The sequence below is a fragment of the Aedes albopictus genome, chromosome 2 (genome assembly GCF_035046485.1).
Source record: "Aedes albopictus strain Foshan chromosome 2, AalbF5, whole genome shotgun sequence".
Taxonomy (NCBI): Eukaryota; Metazoa; Arthropoda; class Insecta; order Diptera; family Culicidae; genus Aedes; species Aedes albopictus.
In genome coordinates, this window is record NC_085137.1 from 496,147,444 (window position 1) to 496,169,503 (window position 22,060).

At 41.6% G+C, this 22,060-nt stretch overlaps 1 protein-coding gene across 9 annotated transcripts in view; it reads right to left on the bottom strand.

Moving 5' to 3' along the window:
* LOC109408584 (septin-7) overlaps window positions 1-22,060 on the bottom strand; it is a 184,515-nt gene that overhangs the window by 85,203 nt on the left and 77,252 nt on the right. For 7 of the 9 annotated variants that reach the window (XM_062854313.1, XM_062854314.1, XM_062854315.1 and 4 more), the window contains 2 exons: window positions 12,989-13,099; window positions 11,276-11,711 (listed from right to left, as the gene is read on the bottom strand). In XM_062854313.1, the coding sequence (XP_062710297.1) occupies window positions 11,276-11,711; window positions 12,989-13,099 (547 nt within the window). The remainder of the gene's footprint in view (window positions 1-11,275; window positions 11,712-12,988; window positions 13,100-22,060) is intronic. The other 2 variants (XM_062854316.1, XM_062854312.1) reach the window with 1 other exon arrangement.

Genomic DNA, 22,060 nt, shown 5'->3' on the forward strand with positions numbered 1-22,060 from the left:
TGTTAGTTTAGCAAAAATGGTTCTGTTAGAATTAAGTTGTAATCATAGAGCGCTTTTTGATTTTGGGATAAGAACATGACGACATTCACGTAATTAAACTGTTTTCTGCTGAAATCCGTTTTCTGTGGAAGCATTGTCATGCGCGATTTAAATGAGTTTAAACTCAATTCTATGCGAATCATTTTTAGCGTCAAACAAAAATGCGCACGAGAGACTGATATAGCAAACGTTGTTCAAATTCGCCTGTAGAACGGGTTGATCTCACACATTTACACCTCCAGCCGTATACGAACATCCGACCTATTGCAGTGTGTTGGGGCGTTCATATATGAGAGCTTGTTCAACAGAAAAAGTTGAACTACGGTGCGGTGTGCTCTTTTTGCTTCTCGGCCGCTTCACGGTGGGTGGTTGGGCAACTGTCTTATAATGGTGGGATGGGTGGTACGCACCAGTTTTTTGTTCCAACGGAGATGTAATGTATTGAAGCCTTGTAAAAACATTTTTTTTCAAGTTCTGTGATAATATAAAATTTAATCCATATAATTTAGGTTAATTTAAAATGACAAAGACTGGGATGGTGAAACAATTCCTCATTATTTTCTCCCAAATCGAATACCTGTGCAATGAACTGGTTGAACACGCCGACGAGACGCCTCTGATTTCGTTCAAGACAAGCGTGAACTCACGACCAATAATGTCCCAATATTTCATGTAGAATTCCTTTGGGAGTCCATCCTCTCCTGGCGATTTCCTAGAATAGCTGGATTTGATGCAACGGTGAATTTCATCGGCTTCAAGTGGATCCATCAGCTTTTCGTTTGCTGCATTATTATCAGGTATGCACGATGACGGGAGGAAGGTGCATGTCGTCGCCTGATGCCGCATGTTTTCTTGAAACAGATCTTCGAAGTATGTGACCACGCATTGCTCTATCTGATTGCTATCGTTGATGATATTCCCTCCATTATCTATTTCGGATATTAAGGTCTTGGAACGGTTTTGATTCTTGTCATAGAGGTGAAACAGAGAAGTTGGTTCTCCTGCCAGGTATGTTTCCTTCAGTTGCCGCCAATTGCTGGAAGACTCACGTTGTTTCAGGAGCATAATGCTTTTAATCCGGTTGATTCGTGTGAGTTGCGTTGGGTCGTTACCATACAAGTCATACGCTCTTGTAAGTTCGCCATGCAGAAGGTTCATTGTATTCTGGAAGTCTCGAAGCTGGATAGAAGTACGCCATCGCAGAAAGGAAGCCACTTTAGGTTTTGCGAAATCCAACCACCATAAGGACCAGGAACGAAAATGTTGTCTCTGCCGTACTAGGTAATTCCATCTGTCTCGAGACCGATGGAGTGTATCCTCATCATCCAGAACATGGGGATTAAGCCTCCAGAGACCCCTCCCGATAAGAGGGCCAGTAACGGGTAGAACTATTCGCATTATTACTGCTTTATGATCGGTAAAGCAGGTAACTGAGTGACTAATTGTCCTCAGCCAAGGTGTTGAGGATTTCGAGATAAGAAAACGGTCTAACCTGGAGCAAGACCCAGCACGCACAAAAGTGAAATCCATGTCATTACGACGAAGAAACCGCCAAACATCGATTAGCTCTAATGAGTTCATCATCCTTGACGTCATATGACTCCGCGGGATAGCTCCAGTTGCGTCTTTGGGATTTACCACAGAATTAAAATCACCCCCTAAGATGATAGGTCCTGTACAGTTGCGGAGGTAGTGTGCACAAGTTAAATTGAAGAAGTCTTCCCGAGATGTCCTATTTTGAGTTCCTGTCGGTGCATAAATATTGCACAGTGTGACCCCATTCTTTAATGTTATCGTTATCAGTCTACCATCCAGAGATTTCTGACATGATATGTATTCGATACTAGGCTTATAAGCAATTGCGACGCCCCTATTCCTATTGTCAATGTTGAACTCTATAGAATAACCTGCCAATTGTATGGATGAATTTTCTACCTCTTGCAGATAAACTACGTCAATTTCGTTTGTACGTAAAAATGAGTTGAGCGCATCAATCTTAGTTTGACTGTAGATGTTAGCAATATTTATGGTTGCGAAATTGTAGCTCAAATTATCCATTTCTATATTTTAAGAAAGGGGCGAGCTTTACCGACTTTACCCTAGCAGAAAACTGAGCTCTTGCCTGCGTTCTCAGTCTCTGGCATTTGTCAACATCTGACGTGTGCACTGCAGTGATACTGACAATCTCTCCATAGTAGTCTACATGTTTGTTTGTAAATACGCTCACCTGGGGGTTTTGTGTCCTACCATAATTCGCAACAAGGATTGTGTTATTGGTGATGAATGAGCCAGATCGATTTTCCAGTTGTTGTGCCTCTAGTGTTCCATTCATCAGTCGACATTTTGGATCACCGACTTGTGCCGGCTTAGAGGATGATATTGTGTTTTGGCCTGCGGATGACGAGATACTCTTGACACGGACGGCAGTATCCAGGATTGCAACGGCAGGACATATACTATGTTTTTTTACCTTCAGAAAAAGGCGATGCTCCATCGACGACATAGCATACAAGGAGTGTTGGCAGTCATGACGATTTGGCAGGTTGATGCATATTTGTGTGACTTCTGTGGAGATTGTTGTACTTCTTAGGGCGGCAGTATCGGAATACACTTCGACAGGACATATACTGTTTATTTTTACCTTTGAGAAAAAGCGATGCTCCAACGAGGAAATACATATCTGGTTGCAGTTTATGATGACGGTGCACTTTGGGCGGCATATTTCTGGGGAATTTGATTGAATTTTCAGGACGGCAGTATCTGATGGCGCTACGGCCAGACATATACTTTGCATTTTTACCTTTGGAAAGACTCGATGCTCTAACGGTGATTCGGATGGATGATTTGGTGGAAAACATGGCATGGACGATTCGGGTACATGGAGAAAACACATCTTCATCACTTTGAATTGTGACGTTGGGATTTTGGTCGGCGTTGGGGCCGTTGGGTTTCCTGTTCAGCGAGCTTCGGTGAGAGAGGCCGTTTGCGGCCGCCAAGTGGATCTGCTTCGGTTTCCATGCTGATAGATTTCGACGAACCGGCCGTTGGGACACTGGGTTGGTTGTTTGGAGTTTCAGAAGGTTTCGTTGTCTTGGTCATCTTCGCAGCGTTTGTCGCAGGGACTTCATCGATGGATGATTCTTCTGAATCGATTGATTCACCATCGGAGTCACCTACTGTTGCATCCATCAGATCAATCAAAGATTCACCTTCATTTGTCTGGGTATTACCGACAATCTCCGCCAGTGTTGAATTCTCTCCAGCAATGCGGGAGGTCTCTTTACGAGCAGCCGAACATGACTTCCCAATGTGAATCTTCTGTGTACAGTGTTCACATGTCTTGACCTGATTACTATGCAGTACGTATGCCAGTTCTCCTGCTACTGGGACATACGAAGGAATTGGTTTCTGGATTTCCATACGAAGTATTCGCACTCCATTTGGGACGCCCGGGAAATAGTCTTTCCAGACATCATTTCGCACAGAGAGAATTTTCCCGTAGGCTGAGAATTGCGCCGTGATTAGATTGTGCGGCATATGCGGAGGCAAGTCATACACCCTAACCTCAACAGCGTTGTCGGCTGGCTGTACTGGGATATGATAGAGCTGCTTGTCATGTTCGAGTGTATGTTTCATGTTGTGTTGCATAACGATGTTCTCAGCGGTCACTGCAGAGTCCATTTCGATGATTACCTGTGACTTGGTAATACTTGTCTGCAGGTTCTTGACTTGCGACATGTCTAGCTTCATCTTCGTGAAGATGAACTCTTGAACGGTGTTTAGCTTTGGACGTACTGGCATGACGCTTAGGTCGATGACGATGGAGTTTTTTCGAAATCCGGCCATCCTTACGGATGAAAACTTGTCGCTTACACGAGAAATTAACGGAAAGCTTCTCGGACGGCGTCCGATCAGTGAAAAAAAATAGCAATGTTTTCACTTGGCAAAATACACACGTCCGTTTGGTATGAAGCCTAAATGTCAACTACTCCTTAACCCTCCTTGTGCATTAGGCTAATTTTGACCCAAACTGTACACTACGTCAGCGAGTCGATCCCTCCGTGATGCATTAGGAAGATTAAGATTGGATTTTCAAGGAAAAAAAGGATCATGTCATAGGGTTGCCAACTAAGAATCGATTTTATCTGTTAGTCTAGGATTCCCATACAACATGGGACAATTATGCGTAGGACGGCAATTTAACATGACGCCATACGGAGTTGCACAATAATGATTGAAGGGGTTTTAGAGGTGTTTCAAAGCATATCAGAAGGTTTCATTGGGTTTCAGGTGATTTCAGAGGGGTTCCTGGGGGTTTTAGGCAGCATCCCAGGGGCTTATAGGGATTTCGAGACGTTACAAAGCGTTTGAGGGGGTGTCGGGGGTTTCAGGTTGAATTCAGCTGTTAATTAAGAGCGTGAAAATGAGCTTATAAACCATTGTTTGCTATAGAGTTGTTTTCGGGGGCTTCAGGGGGAATCAGGGACTTCAAAGCGGTTTTAGAGGAGTTTCAAGTCGTTTCAGTGCAGTGAGAGTCTAAGGCCCGATTTTTTCACCCTGGCTTAAGCGTTAAATCAGGTTTAACTATATGGGCCGATTTCTTCACCTCGGCTTAACCGGTAAGCCAGGCTTACCCATATAGTTAAACCTGGTTTAACGCTTAAGCCAGGGTGACGAAATCGGCCCTAATAGAGATGTGGAAGATGATACTTTGTGTGGGGAGACTTGTGAATGGCTAATGGCTCAAAACATTGCAATAACAGCCAAAAGATCTGCCATAAGAACCCGTGTCGAATGGCGGAATCACTATTTGTGCATGCTTGTCTTCTTACAGTACATATTCAGGTTATAACTTCTTCTTTCCCACCTGTAGTATAGTCTTTGCTTTCAGTGAGTTTCAGTGGTCTCCGGAGGGCTTCAGGAGGGTTTCTCAGGCGAGTTCCCGGGGATTTCACATGGGTTCTTGGGGGCTTACAAGAAGTTTCTGGGAGGCTCAGGGGGTTTATATGGATTTCACAGGGCTTCAGGAGAGCTTTAGCTCAAGTTTATTTGCTTATTGAAAGTCATGCAACGTAAGGTAAACATTTATACGTGACATTACTGTGGTAAATTCATATTTGTCAAACATTTTGATTCTTACTTTTTAAATTCTAAGTTTCGAGGCGTTTGCGGGTGTTCAGGGAGTTGAAGATGTTTCAGGTGGTCCCGGAAGTCCATGTGGGTTTCAGAAAACTTTCTGTGGATCTCAGGGGGGTTTCAGAAGAATTCAGTGGGCTCCCGAAGATTTAAGAAAAGTTTATGGAAGTCTCAGGAGGATATCCAGGTGGCTAAACCGTTTCAAAGGGTTCAAGGGTTTTCAGGAGATTTTGGCATAGTTTAGGAGAAGTTTACGGGCCCCTAGTGAGAGAGGTTTCAAGGCGTTTCGAAACGCTCCCGTAGTTTCTGGGAATATCAGGGGCTTCAGGGGGGGTTCTTGGGATACTTTGAGAACTTTCCGAGGGTTTTAGGGGTCTGAGAACGGTTTAAAGACGTTTCGGGGCAAAATACCTTACATTGTAGTGTACCGAGAGATCACTAGTCACGCTTGAATACGTGATGACCCATACTCAAGGAAGCTCTTAGAAACCCCAAACAGTAGTTGAACTCATCATTTCAGTTACACAACTTTGTTTGTAATGCGTTAAATTATCATTGGTTATGTTTGTAGCTCAAATGCCCTATACTCAAAGGAATTTTTGGATACACTTAGTTTAATAAAGTCCTCATGCCTCCCTCAACAACGCAACTCAAACTCTTTCTAAACACTCTACTCTTTAACTCCACCCTCCGCCCTCTTTCATGTTCCCTCCTCAAGTCCGCCAACAGCTCTTTTTTTTAAATAATTAACGTGTCAACAACTGTTCTGAACACAATTTTTAATCAACGTATGAAAAAGGCGTAACAGTTATTGCGAATTTATACTTCTTCTGTCTCTCCTAGACATGCACTGAGGTTGTTACACGGTCCGCGTAAAACAACCGCGTTATTTCAAAAACCTTCTTAAAAACTCGCGGAAAAAAACATGTCACGGTAGATATAAAAAAGACTAGAGGTGCAGCGTGCAGTGGGCTTTGAGGCGTGTTGTAGGAGGTTGCAAAGGAGGGTTCATTACATGGGATCCCAATGGGTTTTAGGGGGATTTCTGAGGCATTTCAAGAAGTTTCAGGGGATTTTCGGTGGGTTTCAGAGACATCACCGAGGCGTTTTCGGGGTTGGAGGGTCTCAGGTATGTTACAGAGGGTCCGAAGGGATTTCAGGAAGTTCTGGACGATTTGCAGTGGGTGTCGCCTTGAAACGCCTCTAAAATCCCACCTGCAACATCCGGGAACCTCTGAAACCTCTTGGAACCCCCTCAAATGCCTCTGAAACGTTATGTAACTAAAAGCCCTCCTGAAAACTTCTAAAACCCCCTAAATCCGCATCTGATACCTCCCAGAAACGTCCTGTAACCCCTAAAAAGACTCTGAAACGCATCGAAACGCCCCTGAAATCTCACCTGAAACATGCTGGATTTTCCTAAAAGCCGCGGAAACGCATTTGAGGCCTATCTGCAACGTCATGTAGCTGGAAAGGCTCTGAAACGCATTGAAACGTCCCTAAAAGCTCACCTGAGACATCCTGGAACTCCCTTGAAACGCCCTGAAATGCATTGAAACGCCCCCAAAAGCCCACCTTAACCTTCCAGGACGCGCGCCATCAAGCAACCGAAACTGCACCGCGCTTTCGCTGTATACGACGAGCGAGGTTTTTTGGTAGTGTTGTACTTTTTACAACAGCGCGCGTCCTGAAGGGTTAAGCATCCTGGAACTAAAAGTCCACCTGAAACAAAAGCCCACCTTAAGCATCCTGGAATTAAAAGTCCACCTGAAACATTCTAAAACCCATGAAACACTCCAGAAACCTCCCTGAACTTCCTGTAACTCCTAGAAAGCTCTGAAACGCATTGAAACACCCCCAAAAGTTCACCTGAAGCATGCTGGAACCCCCTAAAATCCCTGAAACGCATCTGAAACCTCTTTGAAACATCCCTATAACCTCTTGAAACCCCCTAAAACTCCCTTGAAACATCCTAGAACTCCCAGAAGCTCCTGGAACTTCCTCAACGAAACCTGAACCCCCTTGAAATCCCTTAGGAACGCTCCAAAAATCCCACGGAAGCATTCTGGAACCTCTTGAAACCCTGTGGAGCCCTCCAAAACGCCTCTGAAACTTCCCTGGAACTTCTTGTAACTCGTAGACACGCCTCAAAAAAGCTCCTCTGGAATATTCTGGAAATCCCCGAAACACTTTTAAAACCTCCCTGAAATGTCGTGTAACCCCTTGAAACGCCTCTAAAAGCCCCTCTGGAACATCCTGGAACCTCCAGAAACATACTGTAACCCCTAGGAACCCCCTAAAAGCCCCTGAAACATCCTGGAATGCATGCGAAACGTCAAATTGCGGCTCTTTCGGTAGCCTGATGAACGGTTGACAATAAATAGTCTCAGGCTATATTCGGGACAACCGGTAGTGTTCCGGAACCGGTTCCGGGTGTCCCGCAGTAAGTGGTCGAATGTAAAAGTGAACCAAATCCATGCATGCGACACATCAAATCGCGGTTTTTTCGAAAACCTGATGAACGGTTATTAAGAAAATAGACTCAGATCACATTAGAGACTACTACTGGTACTGGTGGTGTTCCACAATCGGTTCCGGGTGTCCCGCCAGAATTGGTCAACTGTTAGAATGAACCAAACCGATGCTTTCAGCACATCAAATCGCATTTTTTTATTTCAGTAACCTGATGTAGAGATGATAAGAAAATAGTCACTGTCCACATAAGTTATTACCCGGTAGTATTAAATACTGGTTCTGGGTGGCCCGTTGAAAGTGACCAAATGTAACAGTGAATCAAACCCATGCATGCGGTACAGCAAACAGCGGGTTTTTCGATAACCTAATGAATGCATCTCACAATGTGAGATTCTCACATGCATCTCTGCCCGGAGTGGAATGCAATCGATAAGAGCAGGACCAACCTTATGTCAAATTTATGGAAGTTTTTCCACAAATAGAAGTTTAAGTAAGTCATTTCTTTTGCACGCCAGTCGGGAATAGATGAGCATTTTCTCAAAAAGATGTGTGAGAGAGAGCGGGGAAAAACGAGCTCAATACACTAACTTCCAGCATCGTGCGGCGAATGACACCTTCCTTATTTGAAACTATAGAGATTTTTGCAGTTTGTGTCAAACATTCATTCGAATCCATCCACTCCGAGCAGAGATATTGAATTTGTACGCGTTGTATACCTATTTTTTCCCACTGTGCACTGTGTTACATATCCCTAAATATGATGGTTTTAATGAAAAGTATCGTTCAGTGAAATCAGGCTAAAAGACTTGAAATTGGTCAAGCAGTTGAAAAGTAATCGAATCCTAGACTTTTTTTTATTTTGTAAATGCTACATACTCAGATCTTAAAATAGTTATATTTTGGGTGATTTTGGAATTTATTATATTACAATTTTATTCAGAAATCAATTAGAAAAAGATTCATAAAAAGTTTGAGAATCGGTTGAAATTGAGAAAGTTATGACACTTAAACTACCGTGTGCACTGTGCAGCATTGTGGCCCCACGTTAATAGGGATTCCCATAGAACATGGGACAACTATGCTGCACATGATGGCACACATTTCCCAAATGGAGGAGAACGTGTCTCTGGAGCTGACCTACTGATGCTGCACATGGCAGTAAAGAGAAAACATCTTTTTATTGTGCTACCTCTAAATCTGATGTGGTTTGAATGGGATACGAATTCTTGACATTCTTGATAACCAGGTTTTAACAAATTTTGAAAAATAAGCCGCAAATAAGCAGCCTAAATGAGATTTTTTAATATTTATAAAAAGTAGTTCTTCCAAATGGCGAAGAAAAAGTGTTCTTTTTTGTTAAAAAGTCTAATAGTTCTGAAAACCCAAAGTTGTGTCATTTCTATGAAAATAATATTTTTTTTGATCTGCCCAGTAAGGGATATAGTAGAGTGACTGGAAGGGAGAGTGGCGTCAATGTCAAAATTGGAACAGCCAGCGACCATCTGTCAAATCCATAAAAATTCCAGTTCCAAACGAGCAGGAGACCTGTCAAAATTGGAACATGACGCCACTCTCCCTTCCAAATTCATATACGCAGAAAAATGAGGCTCGTTTAAAACAATAAAACGCATGGTTGATTTTCAAACTGAGCATTTACTTATTCCAAAGTTATATTTGTTTATATTTAGAGTTTATCGATCAAAACAACCAATTCTCATAATTAAATTAATTAATTATCGATTTTTGCGGCTTAACCAGCCGAATGGAAGTTTTACTTTATTCCAAAAGCTAGACTTTACATATACCGGCGTGAGTGAGAAATGGACAAATTGAGGTGAAATTTGCGAAAAAGTTACTCGTCCTCTCGGTGAGACTCGAACTCACGACTCCTACTCACTAGACAGTGTCTAGTGAGTAGGAGTCGTGAGTTCGAGTCTCACCGAGAGGACGAGTAACTTTTTCGCAAATTTCACCTCAATTTGTCCATTTCTCACTCACGCCGGTATATGTAAAGTCTAGCTTTTGGAATAAAGTAAAACCAATTCTCGTCAATCTATATTACTTAGCCGGGGCCCGTGGCGTAGTGGCTACACGTTTGTTTCATAAGCAGATGGTGATGGGTTCGATCCCAGCCCCGGCACTTTTGTCAGTTGCTCTTTCCCCCTGAGAGCAGCTGACACTGACCCTCTTCTGAGCCAATGGCTCAAATGGACCCGGATACTTGGACATCGGCGAATGGCAACTCATAATGGACCCCCAATCGGACTGGAAACAGGAACAACCAACAGCCACACATCAGCATCCTCGTGCTCATCATTCTACCATGATAGGTTAGAAAGTGAAAGCAGCGCAACGGCACCAGTTGGATATAGTAGAATTAGAATAGAATATATTTAGGCGCTGTACACACAGCTTCCAATTGTAATCGCTCACGCAGTGCTCTATAGTGGACAAAAGAGCTGTAAATTAGGTTAAGTGATTGAAGAATAAAAAAAATCCATAAATATTACGATAAAAACTTCACTTGTTTTAACAAAATGAGGACCCATGGCTCGGAAGCACTCACACATCTTTTAAATTCTTACCCCAACATCGCCACAACGAAGAAAGTGTAGCAAATCCATCACCAATTCCAAGTGCAGTTTTGGCCTTGATGGATAACGCGCAGGTACTCAAGACCGCATACACAGAAAGTTGGTTGGTTTCGCCTTTTTGTTTTTTTTTATTCGGTCTCCTTTCCATCCGTTTGGCGAGTATCTAAAAAAGATTTCCGAGCTGCCGCTGCAGCTGCCGTCACCAACACAATCACATTCCGGCTTTGTTAGTGGCAAAAGTGCAGTCGTTTGAATCAATCCGTTATTTTATGTTGAAACTACTAAATCTCTGTTTGTTCTAACTGTCAAAAAATTCGACAAATGCAAATGTTGTATTATCAAATAATGGAGTAGTTCAGTTTAAACTAAACATTAGTTTGTCGCTATAGTTAACTGGAAAATCGGTTGATTTGAACCAAGGATCGGTATATTCGCCTCACTCCATTCATATTCATTCCTCTTTGCTGAAGCGAATCGAGAAAGATGCAGCAAACGGATAGTCATGATCAAACACGCAACCCCATCACCAGTGAGAAGCGATGAGCCAGCTGCTTGAAATGATTATTCGTTGCCATTCGTCGCAGTTTGGATCGCAAGCGAATGAATGAATGGCGAATGGTGACGAATGCTGGTGAGCGATCGAAGCGGCTATATCATAAGTAGAAGAGAATTTCTGCATGTAATGCATACATTTTTACTGTATTGTTGCTGAAATGCTAGATTAGCGAAGAAAATAATTCGAAAACATCAAAAATTCGTATGCCCAATATCAATCGCATCACTCACGAATCGCATTCGCTTGCAATGCGAATGTGGACGAATGAGTAATTTCCAAGTGTGGCTTCCCACCGTTCGCCGGAGTTTGCTGTCGTCGCTGACAAGCATACACACGAACTAAAGCGACAACCGTTCGCTGCTGACTGTCTTCGAATGTGGAAGAAGATGAAAAGTGGAAATCAGGAACCCTGATTTGAACTAGGAAATAGTAGTCGACACCCGTCCCTCGAACCCAACTTCCCAGTGAAACTTACCCACAACCATCAGCGTGAACTCGAAGCCCTTTTTCACCGCCTTCCGGTACACCTGGTTGGGCAGATTCGCGAACCCAACGTACCCATCCAGCTCCTTGGGTTTCGATTTGACCACCGGTTTTTCCTTCTCGTGCCGCTCGTTCAGGATTTTGTTCGAATCGGAGGAATGGTGGTGGCCGTTGTTCTGCAGCAGCACGTCGTGGTGGTTGTTGGCATGCATGATCGCATCGCGTTTCTCTTTCAACGAAATATTGGTTAAACTGTTGGCCAGCCCATTGACGCCGTTGCCATTGCTTGTGACGCTGTTGTGATTGTTATTGTTGTTGTTGTTGTTGTTCATGTTAGTGACGTTAGATCCGAGGGAGCTGTTAGTGGTGTGCGAGTTTAGTGAATGCTTATCGCTGCCGGCACTGTTTAGATGCGATGAGCTGTTATTCTGTAAGAGGAGGGAAGAGAAGAACATAATCGTGAGAACAAATTTTGTTATTATTATGCGCGAGGGGGATTGTTTGGGTGGTAATTGAGGCGGGGGAAAGCGCGCGTTCTCCGTTCCGATTGTTGGTTGACTGGCAAGGCTAGCAAGATTATGGAATGCAGTGATGCGTGTGGGGTTCGGTGAATGGCTGGCAAGAGGCTTGCGTTCTTATCAGAATCAACAAGTGTGTTCTATATGGGCTTGAGCGATACTGCATGTAGAACAAGACGTATGTGCAACTCCGTACGCTTCTTGAACTGGAACATGGGATTGTTCGAAGAATTTGTAATTCTAGAAGTTGTCGTGTTTACTGAAACATGTCGCCTTTCTACTTAGAGCAAATTATCAAATTATAATTAATCTTAGATATATTCAGTACAAGACAAAAGCTTAATCTTTTGTATATAATAATATATTATTCTTCAAAATACAATAGGGTGGATCACTAAACATCATAAACCGTTACGTAAGTTATAAGCATCTGTGTATTGAAATATTCCATGAAACTATGAATGAAATAATCGCAGACCTTCACCAGCAAAAGTTGTTGAATTACATGCCCAGCAGATGAATGGGAATGTCAACAGGTACAATAATAGAAATTGTTATTGGTTTATGTTTTGATTTTGGATTCAAATGCATTTTAAATTGAAATGCTCGTTCTCTACATTTTAACGAAAAAGAGTTGTTAAATGTTTCAGTATTCAATAATATGATTATTGTATAATTACTACTGAAACATAGCCTGGTTTCAAGAATTTTTTAAACGAAATTCAAGAAGAGCCTAATGCTCCTTATTGTTGAAATAATTCAATTTCAACACATTATACTGAATTGCGTCGAAGCACTCAACCGAACAAAAGGCCAAGAGTCCCCATCCGACACATATCGGTTTCCTCGTCGTCTGCTGACCTGTCCCGATGACGATGACGACGACAACAGAGAATGAATGGAGCAGCTAGCAGCTACTTGGCATTCTATCAACGCCAATTGGGGCGGCGCGGCGCGTCCTGGATTTCCCTTTCAACATCAATTGCAGAGCTTCCGATGAAAAGAATAATCTCATCGCCAAAAGAGCCCGGCTCACATCCGTCCCATCGATGATAGCCGACTAGAACACGTGTGCCTTTATTGCCATCAAATTAATGACGAGTAGCATCTACTAGAGTAGAGTCTAGAGGTAGGTACCAACAAACAAACAATCAAACAAACGACAAATAGAAGAGGAGCACACTTACCACTACGTTATTGTTTGCCAGGTTGAGATTGCCTAACACCGGAGGATTCGGGGGCGGCCCAGACGGACTGTTGCTCTCCGATTTGAAGAACATTTCACGCTTTGACTGGAGCTGTAAACGAGAACGCAACACGCCAAACCAGACGGGATTGGGGAGGTGCACAGAGAAAGAGAGAGAGAGAGAAAGAAAAACGGGGGAAAAGAATTAGCACAACTAGGCTAGAGCCAATTTTGAGCGCTTAGCAGCTGCTGCTCCCTATCGAGAGATGATACCACAATCATGCAGAATATTGATAAAGTTTAATTAGATAAAAATAAAAAAAAAACTTGAATCACCTCTAACGCCTGCTTAACAATTAATGTACTTTTGTTATCTACTCTAGGCCACAGCCATTTCTGTCATATTTCTTGTCATTAGTAATGCTTGCAGCACATCATGGATGTATTACAAGCATTAAAGCGGCCACGCCTACTGTGCAGCGTTTTTATATATTGAAGCTTTATATAGAACAGGGACATCTTGTACCAACCATTCCGTAGACATATAAAGACAATTACTCCGTCTTCGACCTTTCGGCCACTACAGACTGAACATTACAACATTAGACAACGGACAATACATATAACACCCAGTGGCCCAGTGGAGAATTTTCCGTTTGACGAAAAGTTATCCCCGACTGGAGCGGGAATCGAACCCACACTCCGAGGCTTACGAGACACCTAAACGACTGACGCCGCTAACCGCTCAGCCACGAAGCCCACAATTTCATATATTTTTGTTTTCGAAGAATAAGGTACACTGGGGCAAGTTGAAACGGGTGGGGCAAGATGAAACGCGAAGTTTTGAAATAGATTTCAATATAATTTTAATTTTTTTCTTTCGACAAAATATTGATTGAATCAAAAACTATGTGTTATGGTGTTCATAAATGTGATGAACAATAACACAACAGTAACAAGATCACAAATTTCCTGTTATTAAGTTGTAATTGGTCTAACAAAACATGATATTGAATTAGTCTTCCAGGAACATTTTTTTGTTATGATATTTGTTATTTTGCCGCTTATAACAGACAAGTTTATAACATACTATGTTATGCTAATAACATAAAAATTACTGATTTCATTATAAACTTATTAAGCCAAAATAACATATTTTATTATGCTGTTGATATTTTCTTCTGCTCGGGCAAGCTATTTCCCATCATTGGATACACCTTGTCCTTGATTTACGTCCACCATTGGCCTAACTTTAAAAAATTGTACCGCCAAAACAAAAAGCATACTTGACATTTTTATATTTTTTAAAGCTTCTCCTTAATCAAAAGAAGTTTACAAAAATATAAAAATGTCTAGTTTGCTCATTGTCTAAGCGGAAGATTTTTTTGTTGCTCAGCCAACGTTGGACGTAAAACGAGGTTGAAGTGTAATATCATGTCAACCCGATGTTTCAACTTGCCCCGGTGTGCCTTAGTAATTGTGATTGTTGAATATTGAAAAAAAAAATCTAAAAGGAATCATATTTTGAGATTTTGTCGGGCTTGGGATTCAATCTTAGGTCTTGAACGTAAAAGGCATGCGCTTCAACTATTCACTTAACAATGATAGTTTGATTGGAATGGACGAAATCAGCTTTTCTCTGCATTCTCTACTAATTACAAGCTAATTTGTTCAGAAGAATCATGTATTTACACTTGTTGAGCAGGTTGATTTGAGGTTAGGGAATCACTTCTGAAAATAATATATGTTTATTGAATTTTGAAACAAAACAAACAGAACAATTTTTTAAAAAAGTAAAAAAAATAAAGGAATAATTTTTGGCAAATTTCAAACATTCAAAATTTCTGCCTCTTGAGAAAGCCTCAATCTGTTTCAGCTGACCTAAACAAGAAATAATCAAAAAATCACCGGCAAAATGGATTCACCAAAATATCAGTTTTATTACGAGGATGAATTTTTTTATCTAACCCAGCTTGTCAACGTCTTCACTAGACAGAAATGTCAGATTTGCCTTGCAAACGGGAAGATAACCCAAGCAACAATTCCATTGCTAATTGGTTTTGTTTGATTTTTATTAGGGTTTTATTACAACAATAATCAAAACTCGGAGCGGACCTGGTGTGGTGGTTAGAACACTTGACTATCACGCCGAGGACCTGGGATCGAATCCCACTCCCGACATACTCACAAAATGTGGGTTCTTCCTTCGGAAGGGAAGTAAAACGTGGGTGCCGAGATGAACTGGCCTAGGGTTAAAAATCTCGTTAATACAGACAAAAAAAAATCAAAACTCACAGTTTTATGACTACTTTTATGAAAACCATTACTGGAATGTTTTATTGTATACTTGAAGATATCCACAAAGCCAGATAGATTTCAAGAGTAAACAAAACTCTCCGATATGTAAACCTTCTGGCATTTACTATTACCACAATAAAACTGTTCAATCTCTCAACAGATGGCGATCCGTTCGGTTAGTAACGACATCTGTTGGTGAAAAAGCAGAAACTAAGACACTGCTAGGTTTATTGTGGTCATCATAACAGTAAAATTGCTTTCGTTTTATTTTCGCTAATTATGGTCGTCGCCATATTAAAAAATTAGCTGACGTGAATTGAAAATAGTTAAATTTGCTTAAATAAGCAACGAATTGATAGTTTGCCGCCATTCCCATAACATGCCCACATAAATAAACTCTCTTAACTGAGTTTTCTTGTGATTTGAGTTAGTTTTACCAAATTAACAAGTTGGTTTATTTCATTCCAAGACGATAATATTCACTATTTTCGAAGCGCATTAATTTTATGTTTCTGCAACCCCAATATTCACGGTAAAATTGAATGCACATAAGCCTACCAACACAACAACTACTAAAGTATTACTTTAAAATGATCGCTTTCTTCTTACGAATAAAGTATCTTCCTGAACTTAACGTGCCATCGAAGAAGTTTCTCTGCATCTTGAGCTGTCATATTTTTTGTTGAAAAAAAAAAACAACAACAATCATCATAACCTCTTTTCGAGAATGGAACTAGGTTTTAAAACAGTTTAACTGCTACTCCTAATGTGGTTTTCAAAACCTCTCCGAGAGTGGTCCACTTTGCCAGAAGATGCTCTTAAAGAGGTTATCAAGGGGTTTTGATGTATAAATCAGTTTTGTTGCAAGTTTTATGAAATTGGTCATAAAGATCTCTTATAGAGTCGAACAAAACTTAAAATGTTACTTGGGAAAGTTATGTTTTGACACATCTGTACGGAGAAAAGGCAAGACATTTATGTCTAGTGGAGACGTCGGCCACATGGATGGCCACCTAAACAGAATCAGATTATTACCTAAGTAGAGTTCAAGGCTGCAATAGCCAAGAAAATCTTAAGGTTTCAGAAGAAGAAAAGTTAAGGGCAGTTTTCAAAAGGATTGAAGTTGGCTTTTTTGAAAAGTTTCAGGGGATTTCAGGAAGATTTCCGGAATTTCAGAGGACTTCAAAAGCGTTCAGAGAGATTCCAAGGCGTTTCATGGGCATGGAAGATTTCCGCCGAATCCAGGAAGTTTCAAGAGGGTGTTTTCAAAGAGGGGGTTTATCGGATTTTGAGGAGTTTCAGTGAGTTCCAAGAGGTTTCACGGGGTTTTGGAAGCTGTCAGAACGTTCATTCGAGTTTTAGGAAGATTTGGAAGAGCCTCAGTGGACTTTTGATGCGTGTTCAAATTTTGATGTTTTGGGGGCTTTGAGGGACCACGAAGGTTACAAAGGGTTACTTGGGGCTTTAAGAGAAGCTTCCGGGAATGTCAGTGGGGTTGTTTTGAGAGAGGATGCCAGGCGTTTCGAAGCGTTTCAAGAGAGAGGAGAGGAGTCCCGGAATTTAAGGGTGCCTTAGGAAAACTAAAGGAGCGTTTCAGAGGTATTTAAAGAAGTTTTCGAAGTTTCGGGGGAAATCGCGGGGAAGGGGATCCAGAGGATTCGGGTTTCAAAGAGTTTCAGGGAGAGTTGAGGGAGATCATGAGAAATTTGCGGCTTTCTTTGGAAAGTTTCAGAAGGGTTTAAGGCATTCCAGTTGCGTCATAAGATTCCCGGGGATTTCATGGCGTGTTCTCCACAGTTTAAAAGAAGTTCCCGGGAGTCTCCGCGGGGTTTAAGAGGATCTTCAAGCCGTTTCAGAGAGTTTCAAGGGGTTTCAGGGGTACAGGGTCTTGGGGAAGTTTCAGAAGGGTGGCAAGGGAGTTTTCAGGTGAAACATCAGAGATGATAAATATAGCTGCCAGAATGACCGTCTTGAACTTTTAGAGGACCTCAGTGGACTTTTATTGAATTCAAGGTGTTTCAATGCGTTTTACGGTACTTCCTGGTGTCCCCAAACCAGAAGGTTTAAAATGGGCTTCCTGGAGGTTTAGAAAAGTTTTTGGGAGTGTCAGGAGAGGAAATTTTTGGGGTTCAACGGCGTTTCAGGGGGAGGGGTTCCGTAAGTTTAGGGGGCATCAAGTAAATTTTAGATGCGTTTTAGAGAGGATTCAGAAGCCTACGAAATGGGGTGTTTACGGGGGTTTCAGGTGGGGATCCCGAGGGTACCAGAGAAGTTGCAGGAGGTCTCATGGGGTTTCAAAGCGTTTCAGAGAGCTTCAAGAGTTCAAGAGAAATTTAAGGCTTTCTTTGGAGCGTTTCTCTGCGTTTAAAAGGTATTTTGTTTTACAAGGTTCCAGAGGGTTTCAGGGAGTTTTCAGGGGGTTCAGGAAGCTTCAGGAGAGTTTCAAGGGGTTTCAGGGGTGCAGGGTCTTTTAGTGGACCTCAGTGGACTTTTATTGAATTCAAGGTGTTTCAATGCGTTTTACGGTGCTTCCTGGTTTCCTCGAACCCGAAGGTTTAAAAGAGGGTTCCTAGAGGTTTAGGAAAGTTTCTGGGAGTGTGAGGAGAGGGGGAACTCAAAGGGGTTTAAAGTCGTTTCAGGGGAGAGGGTCCCGTAAGTTTAGGGGGCATCAAGTAAATTTTACATGCGTTTCAGAAAGGTTTCAGAAGCCTTAGAAATGGGGTGTTTACGTGGGTTTCAGGTTAGGATCCCGAAGGTACCAGAGAAGTTGCAGGAAGTCTCATGGGGTTTCAAAGCGTTTCAGAGAGCTTCAAGAGTTCAAGAGAAATTTAAGGCTTTCTTTGGAGCGTTTCTTAGCGTTTAAAAGGCATTTTGCTTTTCAAGGTTCCAGAGGGTTTCGTGGTGTTCCTGAGAGTTTAAGACAAGTTCCCGGGAGTCTCTGGAGGATTTTAGAGGGATTTGAAAACGTTTCAGAGAGTTTCCAGGGGGTTCAGGAAGCTTCAGGAGAGTATACAGACGACTTAGGGGTGTTTCATAGAGTTTTCAAGAAAGTTTAATGGTGAAACATAAAAAAATACGACTTGAATATTTAGTGGACCTCAGTGTATTTGTAGAGTGTTTACAAAGTGTTTCAATTCTTATTAAGGGGCTTCCGGATGTCCGGAAGGTTTCAAGGGGATTCCTGGAGGTTTATGAGAAGCTTCTGGAAGTGTTAGGAAAGAAGGGACTGAGAGGGGTTTCAAGGCGTTCCAGGGGGAGGGAATCCCGAAGTTTTAAGGAGCTTCAGGAAAGTTTTGTGGGCGTTTCAGTAGCTTTCGAGGTTTCCGTCAACTTCCCGGGAGTTTAAGGAGGGGGTCCAGAGGGTTTCAGAAAAGCTGAGACTTCCATCATAGGTTTTCAAAAGGGTTTCGAAGCGTTTCAAGAAGTTTCAAAAAGCTTCAAGAGAGTTGAAGATATATTTACGGCTTTCTTTGGAAGAATTCAGATGGGTTTGAGGCATTTTAAGGCGCTTCAGTTGCTTTAAAAGGTTGCCGGAGATTACATGACGTATTCCCGGTAGTTTAGGAGATATACTAGGCAGGGTTCCTGATTCCTACTTTGCATCTAATTCACATTCGAAGCCAGTCAACAGCGAACTATGTGCCTGCCTTTCAGCGATGACAGCAAACTCCGGCGAAAGGTTGGAATCCACACTTGGAAATTAATCATTCGTCCTTATTCGCATCGCAAGCGATCGACCGGCCATGCGATTCGTGAGTGATACGAGTGATATTCTGCATACGTTTTCTTCATGTTTTTGGAAAATATTTATTATTTTCTTTACTAATCTAGCATTTCAACAACAATACATCAAAAATATATGCATTACATGCAGAAATTCACTCCTAATTATGAGAATAGTCGCTTCGATCGCTCTTGATTATTCTTCACTGGCACGTCAGATTGCAGGTCAATGTGGGGAAGGGGAAGGAAGTGATGATTGCAAGAGTTTGTATCAACAGCAGACCGCATATACCTCTGCGTCTGCACAAATTCATGCGGATGTCGGAGTGTTGGTGCGATATGGTCGGCAATGAGTTCACTCGTCGGTACGTGAATGCCAGGCGTCAGGTGATAGATTTGTGTATTTATTACTCTGAAGATATTGCGGCACAGTTCGCATGATGGCATAACTCGTAGGTGTTATATGATAGATTCATACTGTGCTGAGAAAGTTGGAAGGAAGGAAAACGGCTTTTTCAACACGATGGCTATGAACATGTGAATAAACATGAGTTGTATATGTAAGGGAAGAGGGAGGGAGTATATAGAAAGATACAAAGTAGGAGGAAATGGACGGGCCAGGGATTGAACCCAGGACCTTCTGCATGCTTTTGAATTAGGATAACCTTGGGAACTTATATAATAATAATAATTACATTTCATTCAACATTCTTATTTAATGTTTGAGTGACGATGGGTATTATCGGCAGGTTTGTTCTCTTCGTCATGAGGGATTTTTGTCGGTCAAATTTCCTGAAACTTTGACGTATAATTCAGCTTGGTTGGGAAGGGTTTGAGGTTAAATCTGAGTTCAACAGCTTCCAAAAAAGCCCCCATGACGAAGAGAACAAAACTGCCGAAAATACACAATTTCCCCTATACTACCCATAATCGCATAGTTGACGTAAGCGCCACTGTAGTTTTCAACACACTTTTGAAATTTGAACAATGATTAAGAAAAAGTTTGATTTTTTTCATGTTGATATCTAGCTTGTGATTAGATCTTGTGCTATATTGAATAAAACTGGTCACGATTATGCACATTTGATAGATATTAGCTTGTGAGTGCTGACATTGTCAATGGTGGTTACGTCAACTATGCGATTATGGGCAGTATATCGTGAAGAACCAAAGTTTGTCCAAATAACTCATAAAAGATGAATTAGTTATTATTTTGTCATTGATTTGTTCTCCATTTCCGGTTCGGGGCTCAGCTATTGTTGTAGATGTTTTTGAATAATGAAAGGAAGAACACAGGCTCTAACAACACACAAATCATACACCCGTGCAGACTAGCATGGATCGTCTCTAGAGAGATGGTAAGTAAGTGGTTCTGGGCTACTAGCACCACGACACAAAACAGATAGGATGTTCAAGGGGAGAGGGTGTGACGCTTCATTCGAAAGTGGATCTCCTCAGTGAGGAGGTGAGGGCTGCAACTGGGTAATATGTTTTAATAACAAAAAAAACATGAGGTAAATAGAGCGGTTGGAGCTCTATGCAGAGGATGCAATACGGATTAGAGGGGGAGTGCCGGTGTTCGACATGCAACCGTTTCGATAGAGTGCACGCCTGATAGCTCCATGTGTGTACTGTACGTACTAAGCAAGACTAGAAAGGAGTTGAAATAGCGGCAAATTCTCTGCATGGGTTTACAAAATAAACCAAAAGCGCCTGTCGTTGATAATTGATGGCACGCTGCTCCGGTTCAGGGTGTTTATAGGGGAGAACAGATAATAATCAGGGTCGGGGATTCAAAATATAAGGGCTGTATAGGATATTTTGTCGGTTTACAATTCGGGCTGATAAAGAATTATATTTTCAAAAGCAATAATGAAGTTAGACAGCTGAATAGCTTTGAACTGAGGGTCTATGAGTAAGATATTTTTAAATAATAATATTCATATTTTCTAATAGAATAGAATGACACTAGATTTTGATTTGAATAAAGCATATCTACCTCTGATTTAAGGCAAGCTTATGACCTATTCATATAGAAGTCAGTTGTTTTTAAACAGAGTGGTTATAGTCAAGTTATATGGAATCAAATTTCAAATCAACAGGACCTATACAACCACAATTTTTCGTAATGGAAATTTTCTTGAATTCCTCAAGCAAGCTCTCAGTTAAGAACTGTGGAAGAACACTAAGCTAAGAAGCAGGTTTCGTCCCAGTGGGGACGTAACACCTAGAAAAGAAGAACTAGTCAATATTACAAAACTGATATTTCAGCTACCTGCAAAAATGTGTCATACAAGCTTGCATGAACAACCGCTAGAGAGAAATCATATTGTATTGCAGTTCGAAATAATAGCGTGGAACGAGCTCACTAAACCATAACTCATCGATATGGTGTCGAAGTAAATAAACGATCATAGTGTCAAGTGTTAATGCAAGCAACGATAATTAGAATGCAGACATTGGCACTTAGATAAGCACCAGTGATCCGATATTACTGGAATAGCAATGACAGAAGGACAATCAAGCTCAAAAAATGTTAGTATCTTCAGTACATCTAGCTGAGAAACGATATCCAGAAAGCCTAGTTGTAAACATTATCACCGCTGTAAATATTATCCCTTTCCAAATGGTGTCTCATTGTCGACTCTTATCCTACGCCCTTTGAACTGGGGTGAATAAAAAAGCAACGAATCAAAAATCAATATTACATACAAATTTGCCTCGAGACGGCACGACCCAAACGTAGGGGTAAAATAACCGTAAAAACTGCATGAATAAATTTAAATACCGTACCAGTAGATATATTGACGACAACGACAATGTGGGAAGGGGGCCGAACAGTAGGTACATATCCGGAAATGTGGTGACAAGACAGATGTAATGCCGCAGTGTCAGTGCCGTCGCGTCGTCGGTGTAAATCACGAACCGACTCCCGGTGACATGGATTTTGCATTTCCGGTTCATGGATTGACGTGACTATGACCGCCGTTACTGGGGAGAAGTTTCGCGTTATTAGTTCCACGCTTTGTGTTCGATAAGTTTTTCCACGGTT